The sequence below is a fragment of the Coregonus clupeaformis genome, chromosome 12, assembly GCF_020615455.1.
Source record: "Coregonus clupeaformis isolate EN_2021a chromosome 12, ASM2061545v1, whole genome shotgun sequence".
In the NCBI taxonomy this organism is placed as follows: Eukaryota; Metazoa; Chordata; class Actinopteri; order Salmoniformes; family Salmonidae; genus Coregonus; species Coregonus clupeaformis.
In genome coordinates, this window is record NC_059203.1 from 17428039 (window position 1) to 17440433 (window position 12395).

The window sequence follows — 12395 nt, forward strand, 5'->3', positions numbered from 1 at the left end:
TGTCGCTGGCAGATACCCATAAACTTCCAGTCATTGTGCAAAACGCTAGTGAGCAATTGAGCTAGCACTAGTTAGCAACTTCCTTCAAGCATTTGAGCTAGCACTAGTTAGCAACTTCCTTCAAGCAATTGAGCTAGCACTAGTTAGCAACTTCCTTCAAGCAATTGAGCTAGCACTAGTTAGCAACTTCCTTCAAGCAATTGAGCTAGCACTAGTTAGCAACTTCCTTCATACTGGACGCAGAGACATAAAAATGGTATCCACAAGTTAATCTGACTCTGGGGAAGTAGATAAAGGACTCATTGCACAAAATCCCAAAGTATCCCTTTTAACCTTTGTACCCTTTTTTTTTATGTCTCAACTCCCAAAATGTAGAACAGATCCTACTAAGACGGGAGTATCAATGAACACGATTGTGGAAAAATGTATGCGCAGTTTTGTCGCGCGCGGCATTGCGGTACCACATTCTGCTAGCAGCATTTTAGCCACGGACTGTTCTGTGCTAGCTGTCTAGTCTTTGTTTTATAGATGTGCAATGAGCATAAAAATATGCATTTTGTATAAGGAATTGGCAACTCGTTCTCATTCTGAGAAATAGGCATCTTCTTTTCCAGGTAGGCCACTTGATTTCAACATCTGTTGCGAGGTAGAATATTAGAATACTCAAGGTGCAATTTTGAAATTTGCTTGTGCATCAACAGTTTTTCTCTTGTTATATGTCAGTCAATGATAGTCACTCATTTAGCCCATGTCAGCTAGCAGTTTTTAGGTTGGTAAGTTGGTCTAGCAGCCAGCTACCCACCCACCACCAACCCACAGTGTACCCACCACCCCACCCACAGTGTACCCACCACCCCACCCACAGTGTACCCACCACCCCACCCACAGTGTACCCCCCCACACCACCACCCACCCACCTAATGTAGTTCCATTAACATTAGAGGTTTAGGCCTACTTTTTCTATATATTAGCTCACAAAAACAAGTGCATCATAACTAACTATTTGCTGCTCTTTGTAATCCATTGTCTTTGTCTGGATTTGAATGGTCTGTCAGCCTGTAGGAAAACCTGGCTAAATCCTGGTCTTGTTCTGTTAGACGCAGCACTTTGTCTTCCTCTCACTACTATGGGCCAGTTGTCTTCCTCTCACTACTATGGGCCAGTTGTCACCCTTTCACTACTATGGGCCAGTTGTCATCCTCTCACTACTATGGGCCAGTTGTCATCCTCTCACTACTATGGGCCAGTTGTCATCCTCTCACTACTATGGGCCAGTTGTCATCCTCTCACTACTATGGGCCAGTTGTCACCCTTTCACTACTATGGGCCAGTTGTCATCCTCTCACTACTATGGGCCAGTTGTCATCCTCTCACTACTATGGGCCAGTTGTCGTCCTTTCACTACTATGGGCCAGTTGTCACCCTCTCACTACTATGGGCCAGTTGTCATCCTCTCACTACTATGGGCCAGTTGTCACCCTCTCACTACTATGGGCCAGTTGTCATCCTCTCACTACTATGGGCCAGTTGTCATCCTCTCACTACTATGGGCCAGTTGTCATCCTCTCACTACTATGGGCCAGTTGTCCTTTTCTCACTACTATGGGCCAGTTGTCATCCTCTCACTACTATGGGCCAGTTGTCATCCTCTCACTACTATGGGCCAGTTGTCGTCCTTTCACTACTATGGGCCAGTTGTCACCCTCTCACTACTATGGGCCAGTTGTCATCCTCTCACTACTATGGGCCAGTTGTCACCCTCTCACTACTATGGGCCAGTTGTCATCCTCTCACTACTATGGGCCAGTTGTCATCCTCTCACTACTATGGGCCAGTTGTCATCCTCTCACTACTATGGGCCAGTTGTCATCCTCTCACTACTATGGGCCAGTTGTCCTTTTCTCACTACTATGGGCCAGTTGTCATCCTCTCACTACTATGGGCCAGTTGTCATCCTCTCACTACTATGGGCCAGTTGTCATCCTCTCACTACTATGGGCTAATTGTCATCCTCTCACTACTATGGGCCAGTTGTCATCCTCTCACTACTATGGGCCAGTTGTCATCCTCTCACTACTATGGGCCAGTTGTCCTTTTCTCACTACTATGGGCTAATTGTCATCCTCTCACTACTATGGGCCAGTTGTCACCCTCTCACTACTATGGGCCAGTTGTCATCCTCTCACTACTATGGGCCAGTTGTCCTTTTCTCACTACTATGGGCCAGTTGTCATCCTCTCACTACTATGGGCTAATTGTCATCCTCTCACTACTATGGGCCAGTTGTCACCCTCTCACTACTATGGGCTAATTGTCATCCTCTCACTACTATGGGCCAGTTGTCACCCTCTCACTACTATGGGCCAGTTGTCATCCTCTCACTACTATGGGCCAGTTGTCATCCTCTCACTACTATGGGCCAGTTGTCCTTTTCTCACTACTATGGGCCAGTTGTCATCCTCTCACTACTATGGGCCAGTTGTCATCCTCTCACTACTATGGGCCAGTTGTCATCCTCTCACTACTATGGGCTAATTGTCATCCTCTCACTACTATGGGCCAGTTGTCATCCTCTCACTACTATGGGCCAGTTGTCATCCTCTCACTACTATGGGCCAGTTGTCCTTTTCTCACTACTATGGGCTAATTGTCATCCTCTCACTACTATGGGCCAGTTGTCACCCTCTCACTACTATGGGCCAGTTGTCATCCTCTCACTACTATGGGCCAGTTGTCCTTTTCTCACTACTATGGGCCAGTTGTCCTTTTCTCACTACTATGGGCCAGTTGTCATCCTCTCACTACTATGGGCTAATTGTCATCCTCTCACTACTATGGGCCAGTTGTCACCCTCTCACTACTATGGGCCAGTTGTCATCCTCTCACTACTATGGGCCAGTTGTCATCCTCTCACTACTATGGGCCAGTTGTCACCCTCTCACTACTATGGGCCAGTTGTCATCCTCTCACTACTATGGGCCAGTTGTCATCCTCTCACTACTATGGGCCAGTTGTCCTTTTCTCACTACTATGGGCCAGTTGTCATCCTCTCACTACTATGGGCCAGTTGTCATCCTCTCACTACTATGGGCCAGTTGTCATCCTCTCACTACTATGGGCTAATTGTCATCCTCTCACTACTATGGGCCAGTTGTCATCCTCTCACTACTATGGGCCAGTTGTCCTTTTCTCACTACTATGGGCTAATTGTCATCCTCTCACTACTATGGGCCAGTTGTCACCCTCTCACTACTATGGGCCAGTTGTCATCCTCTCACTACTATGGGCCAGTTGTCACCCTCTCACTACTATGGGCCAGTTGTCATCCTCTCACTACTATGGGCCAGTTGTCATCCTCTCACTACTATGGGCCAGTTGTCATCCTCTCACTACTATGGGCCAGTTTTCCCAGATTACTCCTCCTCGCCTACTCCTGTACCAAATCAAATTTCATTTGTCACATGCTTTGTAAACACAGGTGTAGACAAACGGTGAAATGCTTAGTTATGGTTTCTTCCCAACAATGCAGAGAGAAAGAAAATGGAGAAATAACAGAAAGATAAAACTCATAATAATAAACAGTAGCAGCAGCGTATGTGATGAGTCCAAAAAAAGTTATTGCAAAAAGGGTCAATGCAGATATTCCGGGTAGCTATTCACTAAAGAAACGTCCTCTCACTGTCTACTGCGATTATTTCCAGCAAACTTAACATGTGTAAATATTTGTATGAACATAACAAGATTCAACAACTGAGACATAAACTGAACAAGTTCCACAGACACGTGACTAACAGAAATTGAATAATGTGTCCCTGAACAAAGGGGGGGGTCAAAATCAAAAGTAACAGTCAGTATCTGATGTGGCCACCAGCGGCATTAAGTACTGCAGTGCATCACCTCCTCATGGACTGCACCAGATTTGCCAGTTCTTGCTGAGAGATGTTACCCCACTCTTCCACCAAGGCACCTGCAAGTTCCTGGACATTTCTGGGGGGAATGGCCCTAGCCCTCACCCTCCGATCCAACAGGTCCCAGACGTGCTCAATGGGATTGAGATCCAGGCTCTTCGCTGGCCATGGCAGAATACTGACGTTCCTGTCTTGCAGGAAATCACACACAGAAGGAGCAGTATGGCTGGTGGCATTGTCATGCTGGAGGGTCATGTCAGGATGAGCCTGCAGGAAGGGTACCACATGAGGGAGGAGGATGTCTTCCCTGTAAAGCACAGTGTTGAGATTGCCTGCAATGACAACAAGCTCAGTCCGATGATGCTGTGACACACCGCCCCAGACCATGACAGACCCTCCACCTCCAAATCGATCCCACTCCAGAGTACAGGCCTCGGTGTAACGTTCATTCCTTCGAAATAAACGAGAATCCGACCATCACCCCTGGTGAGACAAAACCGCGACTCGTCAGTGAAGAGCACTTTTTGCCAGTCCTGTCTGGTCCAGCGACGGTGGGTTTGTTCCCATAGGCGACGTTGTTACAAGCCCTCAGTCCAGCCTCTCTCAGCCTATTGCGGACAGTCTGAGAACTGATGGAGGGATTGTGCGTTCTTGGTGTAACTCGGGCAGTTGTTGTTGCCATCCTGTACCTGTCCCGCAGGTGTGATGTTCGGATGTACCGATCCTGTGCAGGTGTTGTTACACGTGGTCTGCCACTGCGAGGACGATCAGCTGTCCGTCCTGTCTGCCTGTAGCGCTGTCTTAAGCGTCTCACAGTACGGACATTAAAATGTAGTGCCCTGGCCACATCTGCAGTCCTCATGCCTCCTTGCAGCATGCCTAAGGCACGTTCACGCAGATGAGCAGGGACCCTGGGCATCTTTCTTTTGGTGTTTTTCAGTAGAAAGGCTTCTTTAGTGTCCTAAGTTTTCATAACTGTGACCTTAATTTGCATACCGTCTGTAAGCTGTTAGTGTCTTAACGACCGTTCCACAGGTGCATGTTCATTAATTGTTTATGGTTCATTGAACAAGCATGGGGAAACAGTGTTTAAACCCTTTACAATGAAGATATGTGAAGTTATTTGGATTTTTACTAATTATCTTTGAAAGACAGGGTCCTGAAAAGGGGACGTTTCTTTTTTTGCTGAGTTTATTTAGCAGTCTGATGGCTTGGGGGTAGAAGCTGTTCAGGTTCCTGTTGGTTCCAGACTTAGTGCACTTTTACCGCTTGCCGTGCGGTAGCAGAGAGAACAGTCTATGACTTGGGTGGCTGGAGTCTTTGAGAATTATTGGGGTCTTCCTCTGACACCGCCTGGTATAGAGGTCCTGGATGGCAGGGAGCATCGGCCCCAGTGATGTACTGGGCCGTACGCACTACCTTCTGTAGCGCCTTGCGGACGAATGCCAAGGAGTTGCCATACCAAGCGGTGATGCAGCCAGTCAAGATGCTCGATGGTGCAGCTGTTGAACGTTTTGAGGATCTGAGGGCCGATGCCAAATCTTTTCAACCTCCTGAGAAGGGAAGAGGCGTTGTTGTGTGCTCTTCATGACTGTGTTGGTGTGGACCATGACACATCCTTAGTGATGTGGACACCGAGGAACTTGAAGCTCTCGACCCGCTCCACTACAGCCCCGTCGATGTGGATGGGGGCGTGCTCTCCCCTCCGTTTCCTGTAGTCCACGATCATCTCCTTTCGTTTTACTAAAAAGCATGCTTAATAGAGAAGGTCTTTACTAGTCCAGGATTAATGTGTCTGGAAAACAGACCCCATGTCGTTTAACAATTGATTAGCCTTTATTTGGAGAGCTTCTATTGTTGTGGAATGTTCAGTGTCAGAGTGAGAATAATAATGGAGAAGACGTCACCTGTCTGTCAGATTAATAATCCAGTAGGCCAGTGAGTCAGGTGAGCTATCTGTTTGTTCTGTTACGTGGATAAGGAGGCTGATTGGCTCTCTGCAGATTAACCTACAGATCCATACATTCATTTTCCACTGGAAGACTTCAGTGCCTCTCTTAGCTTGGCCTACACTGAGACTGAGACACTGCAGACTCCTATGGCGTAACGTTGTTGTTTATCATGTTGATGTGATCCGACCCTGAATTGTAAAACACTTTTCCTGCGACTAAAGATCTGAAAAAAATTAATAATGGAATGCAACCATCCCCCTACTTACAGAGGCTAGCTAGGCTTAGACCTACACTGTGACATACAGAATAATATTGGGCCAGTAACCGAAAGGTCGCTGGTTTGAATCCCGGAGCAGACAAGCTATGGGCCCTGGTGAAAGTAGTGCACTAAATATTTAGTGAACCAGTTGGGATGCTGTCTGTGTGTCTGAGCCCTGGGATGGGAAAAACTTGGATTGCTGTTCTGCGTACGGCAAGTTCACTAACTCAATTAACGCTCTCTCTCTCTCCATCGATCTCGCTCTCTCTCGCTCTTTCTCTGTGCCTCTCGCTCTACCTTAATCTCTCTCTCTCTCTCTCTCTCGCTCTCTCTCTCTCTCTCTCTCTCTCTCTCTCTCTCTCTCTCTCTCTCTCTCTCTCTCTCTCTCTCTCTCTCTCTCTCTCTCTCTCTCTCTCTCTCTCTCTCTCTCTCTCTCTCCTCTTTGCCACGGTGAGTGATAGTGGCTTTGCGAATGTATTAACCCCCTTGGCATTTTTTAAATTTTGTTGCCTTACAACCTGGAATTAAAATTGATTTTTTAGGGGGTTTGTATAATTTGATTTACACAACATGCCTACTACTTTGAAGATGTACAATATTTTTTTGTGTGAAACAAACAAGAAATAAGACAAAAAAAACAGAACTTGAGCGTGCATAACTATTCACCCCCCCCAAAGTCAATACTTTGTAGAGCCACCTTTTGCAGCAAATACAGCTGCAAGTCTCTTGGGGTATGTCTCTATAAGCTTGGCACATCTAGCTACTTGGATTTTTGCCCATTCTTCAAGGCAAAACTGCTCCAGCTCTTTCAAGTTGGATGGGTACCGCTGGTGTACAGCAATCTTTAAGTCATACCACAGATTCTCAATTGTATTGAGGTCTGGCCTTTGACTAGGCCATTCCAAGACATTTAAATGTTTCCCCTTAAACCACTCAAGTGTTGCTTTAGCAGTATGCTTAGGGTCATTGTCTTGCTGGAAGGTGAACCTCCATCCCAGTCTCAAATCTCTGGAAGACTAAAACAGGTTTCCCTCAAGAATTTCCCTGTACTTAGCACCATCCATCATTCCTTTAATTCTGACCAGTTTCCCAGTCCCTGCCGATGGAAAGACATCCCCACAGCATGATGCTGCCACCACCATGCTTCACTGTGGGGATGGTGTTCTCAGGGTGATGAGAGGTGTTGGGTTTGCACCAGACATAGCGTTTTCCTTGATGGCCAAAAAGCTTAATTTTAGTCTCATCTTACCAGAGTACCTTCTTCCATATGTTAAGGGAGTCTCCCACATGCCCTTTGGCGAACACCAAATGTGTTTGCTTATTTTTTTCTTTAAGCAATGGCTTTTTTCTGGCCACTCTTCTGTAAAGCCCAGCTCTGCGGAGTGTACGGCTTAAAGTGGTCCTATGGACAGATACTCCAAACTCCGCTGTGGAGCTTTGCAGCTCCTTCAGGGTTATCTTTGGTCTCTTTGTTGCCTCTCTGATTAATGCCCTCCTTGCCTGGTCCGTGAGTTTTGGTGGGCGGTCCTCTCTTTGCAGGTTTTTTGTGGTGCCATATTCTTTCCATTTTGTTATAATGGATTAATGGTGCTCCGTGGGATGTTCAAAGTGTCGGATATTTTTTTATAACCCAACCCTGATCTGTACTTCTCCACAACTTTGTCCCTGACCTGTTTGGAGAGCTTCTGGGTCTTCATGGTGCCGCTTGCTTGGTGGTGCCCCTTGCTTAGTGGTGTTGCAGACTCTGGGGCCTTTCAGAACAGGTTTATATACACTTAGATCACGTGACAGATCATGTGACACTTAGATTGCACACAGGTGGACTTTATTTAACTAATTATGTGACTTCTGAAGGTAATTGGTTGCACCAGATCTTATTTAGGGGCTTCTTAGCAAAGGGGGTGAATACATATGCACGCACCACTTTTCCGTTATTTATTTTTTAGAATTTTTTGAAACAAGTTATTTTTTTCATTTCATTTCACCAATTTGGACAATTTTGTGTATGTCCATTACTTGAAATCCAAATAAATATCAATTTAAATTACAGGTTGTAATGCAACAAAATAGGAAAAATGCCAAGGGGGATGAATACTTTTGCAAGGCACTGTAAATGTTAACGAATCGGCACCTAATAAGGCCTGAATAAATAACATTTCTGACTGACGTTCTTCTCTTCCCCTCTGCCTTACTCTCTCTCTCTCCATCTTTCCTTCCCCACCCTGCCCCCCTCTCCCTCCCTCCCTCCTCCCATCTCTCAGGTGGTTTTGAAGGTGTGACGTCATCGCCCGGTGCTCTTCATCGAGGAGCCGGGATCTGATTGGTCCGTTTTGGTTTGCGGCCGGCGGGCTGGCTCCTCCTCCTCCCGGCGGCAGCGTGCGCTCCCAGCTGCCTCCCTGCACCCCCCGCTCGCCCAGCCTGCTCGCCCGAGCCCATGCCCCCCCCAGGCCCTCCAACGCCATGTGCCTCCCCCAGCACGGAGCGAGCCAGGCAGTGTTAGGCCTAGGGGGGCTGGGGTTTGGGACAGGCCTAGGGCTGGGGCAGGGCCAGGGGGGGCGGCGCTGTGGAGGGGTGCCGCTAGAACCCTTCGTACACCAGGTGGGAGGGCACACCAGTATGATGCGCTACGATGACCACACGGTGTGCAAACCCCTCATCAGCCGGGAGCAACGCTTCTACGAGTCGCTGCCCCCTGAGATGAAGGAGTTTACACCAGAGTACAAAGGTAAGAGGAGGAATTATCTCTCTCTCTCTCTCACACACACACACACACACACACACACACACACACACACACACACACACACACACACACACACACGTCAGAACCACTCACTGTCACTGTGTAACAGAAAACCCTCTGTTTAGCTAGTCACCACACTGCCAAAGGTGAGACACCTCATTAGTAGGAGCACTGGCTTGTAGTGTAATGTTGCCGGACATGCTCTGTTTGACAAACACACATCAATCATCCATCCATTCATCCATCTATTCATCCGTCCAGCCATTCATTAATTCTGACCCAGTACAAAGGTGGGAGGAATGTTCCAATGTCAAATGAATTTCCCACTGTTTGGATGATAAAAAGTAACTTTGACTTGAGAGAGAACAGGAGCACTCCCACGTGGTGCCATGGGAAAACACTGTCGGTGTGTGACGAACAACAGAGGCGCCACTATGCAACAGTTCAGGGAGTGCTCACATCTTGTGCCACGGAAAAACGGCCAAAGTCCCACACTGACGAAAGGTACGACAGTCACAGGGAGCTCTCATAGGCTGGTACGACAGTCACAGGGAGCTCTCATAGGCTGGTACGACAGCCACAGGGAGCTCTCATAGGCTGGTACGACAGCCACAGGGAGCTCTCATAGGCTATGGTCATTTGTGTTACGTCAAATGGCGTCACTCCTACCGTCCCTCAAAAACCCTCAAGGCAGGCGGAAACGTTACTGACATAAGACAACGAAGTCTGATTCTCCACGAACATTGTCCCTGAGTGAGTTTTTACATTTTAGTCATTTATCAGACGCTCTTATCCAGAGCGACTTACAGTTAGTGAATGAATACATTTTCATACCGTGTTCTCTTGGAAGCGTCACACCCACTCAGAGGCTTCCCCCTTGCAGCCTACAGAGAGAGACCCTGTGGACCTTGACGCACGCTGTCACTAAGTCCCTAAAGGTACGACCAACCAGGAGCGCTCATAGGCTATGATCTGATTCTCCTGTGTGGTGTTTTCTTGGCAGGTCTGACAGTACACCGAGTGTTCTCTCTCTCTGTGGGAGAGAGACAGGATGTGAGGATGTTGTAACTGTAACCTTAAACAGACATTACCATTAGACAGTGTGTCTATGTATCAGAGAGAGGACAGAGCTAATGAAACTAGAACAAAACAGGACCATGGTTTTTTTTGGGGGGGGGGTATTCACGAAATGAATCCATAGAATGGTCCGTTTGGAGCGAGGATTGTTGTCATGTATTCGACATTTGTATGTCAAAGCATAGTTGATAAATAATTGATCAAAGTTTGCATATATCTGACATTTTGGCCTTACCCAGGCCTCCTGTTTCGTCAGGAGAAGCTACAAAGCAGATATTTGTGTCATAAAACTTGGCCTTTTCAGGACCCTGTCTTTCAAAGATAATTCGTAGAAATTCAAATAACTTCACAGATCTTCATTGTAAAGGGTTTAAACACTGTTTCCCCATGCTTGTTCAATGAACCATAAACAATTAATGAACATGCACCTGTGGAATGGTCGTTAAGACACTAACAGCTTACAGACGGTATGCAAATTAAGGTCACAGTTATGAAAACTTAGGACACTAAAGAGGCCTTTCTACTGACTCTGAAAAACGTGCCTTAGGCATGCTGCAAGGAGGCATGAGGACTGCAGATGTGGCCAGGGCAATAAATTGCAATGTCCGTACTGTGAGACGCCTAAGACAGCGCTACAGGGAGACAGGATGGACAGCTGATCGTCCTCGCAGTGGCAGACCACGTGTAACAACACCTGCACAGGATCGGTACATCCGAACATCACACCTGCGGGACAGGTACAGGATGGCAACAACAACTGCCCGAGTTACACCAGGAACGCACAATCCCTTCATCAGTGCTCAGACTATCCGCAATAGGCTGAGAGAGGCTGGACTGAGGGCTTGTTGGCCTGTTGTAAAGCATGTCCTCACCAGACATCACCAGCAACAATGTCGCCTATGGGTACAAACCCACCGTTGCTGGACTAGACAGGACTGGCGATCTCAACACTGTGCGTTACAGGGAAGACATCCTCCTCCTCATGTGGTACCCTTCCTGCAGGCTCATCCTGACACCAGCCATACTGCTCGTTCTGTGCGTGATTTCCTGCAAGATAGGAAGTCAGTGTTCTGCCATGGCCAGCGACGATCCCGGATCTCAATCCCATTGAGCACGTCTGGGACCTGTTGGATCGGAGGGTGAGGGTTAGGGCCATTCCCCCCAGAAATGTCCGGGAACTTGCAGGTGCCTTGGTGGAAGTGTGGGGTAACATCTCACAGCAAGAACTGGCAAATCTGGGGCAGTCCATGAGGAGGAGAGTCACTGCAGTACTTAATGCAGCTGGTGGCCACACCAGATACTTACTGTTACTTTTGATTTTGACCCCCCTTTGTTCAGGGACACATTATTCCATTTCTGTAAGTCACGTGTTTGTGGAACTTGTTCAGTTTATGTCTCAGTTGTTGAATCTTGTTATGTTCATACAAATATTTACACATGTTAAGTTTGCTGGAAATAATCGCAGTTGACAGTGAGAGGACGTTTCTTTTGTTGCTGAGTTTATGCAGCTTTACCGCTTGCTCTGTAAAACGAGTATTGTTTTGATTTCAATAAAACCTTTTTTACATTAATTTATGAATATTGAAAATATAGAATCTTTGATTTGGCTAATCTTTCAGTATAGTGTTGAACATAATATACTCTATGGGCAGGTGTGACTAACTTAAGAGGATATTTTTTCTTCATTTACAGCGTGTCCATGTTTCTAAATCGGAGTAAATCACAGTGTTAAAATGCACGTGGAGCAGCACGCCTCCCTCCCTCCCACCCACCCACCCTCCCACCCAGCCAGCCGTCTGTATTTGGGATGGCATCATTTATTAGACAGCTAATAAAAGTACTGCAGTGGAAAGAGCTGTGGTGATGGCTCTGGTCTGGCTGTGATCTGTGGCGCTGGTTCAGCGCTGGCTCTGGTCTGGGTTCCTGTTGAAGTAGGCTTGGAGCGAGCGAGAGAGAGGTCTGTAAGATCTCTCAGCGATTTGTTTAGGAGAATGGACTGTTCTGTTTCCTGACAGATGACATGATGTCATACACTAACATACGTAGGATAACTGACAGACGTGAGGAGCAGAGTGCGGTATTAAATTATATCGTAGTGGGACGAAGCTTTATTCACTAAGTTTATTGTTGTCCTAAGTGGATAGACATTGAATAGGTCAAACTATTGTTCCCTGCACAAATATTTGCGTTGAGAGATTGTTTTGCTGGCTTGCTACAGTATACTGACAATACAGTACATTGAAATCTAACAGAGGAGAGCCTCAACTTACTGAGTGCTTTTAGGTATATATTTGGATTCAGAGTCCCCATACTCCACAAACAGAGAAAGGTGACAATAGTCTGTTCCAGTCTGTCTCTATGAATGCCTGTTTAGCACCTTCCCAATGTCACTGCTCTGACGATCCTTCCCAATGTCACTGCTCTGACGGTCCTTCCCAATGTCACTGCTCTGACAG

The 12395-nt window shown here is 47.0% G+C and overlaps 1 protein-coding gene across 1 annotated transcript in view; it reads left to right on the forward strand.

Moving 5' to 3' along the window:
• The window catches only part of LOC121577898 (collagen alpha-2(XI) chain), a 91898-nt gene that overhangs the window by 50666 nt on the left and 28837 nt on the right, over window positions 1-12395 (forward strand). Inside the window, 1 exon segment of the mRNA XM_041891876.2 lies at window positions 8381-8844. Coding sequence (XP_041747810.2) covers window positions 8580-8844 — 265 coding nt within the window. The 5' untranslated portion in view covers window positions 8381-8579.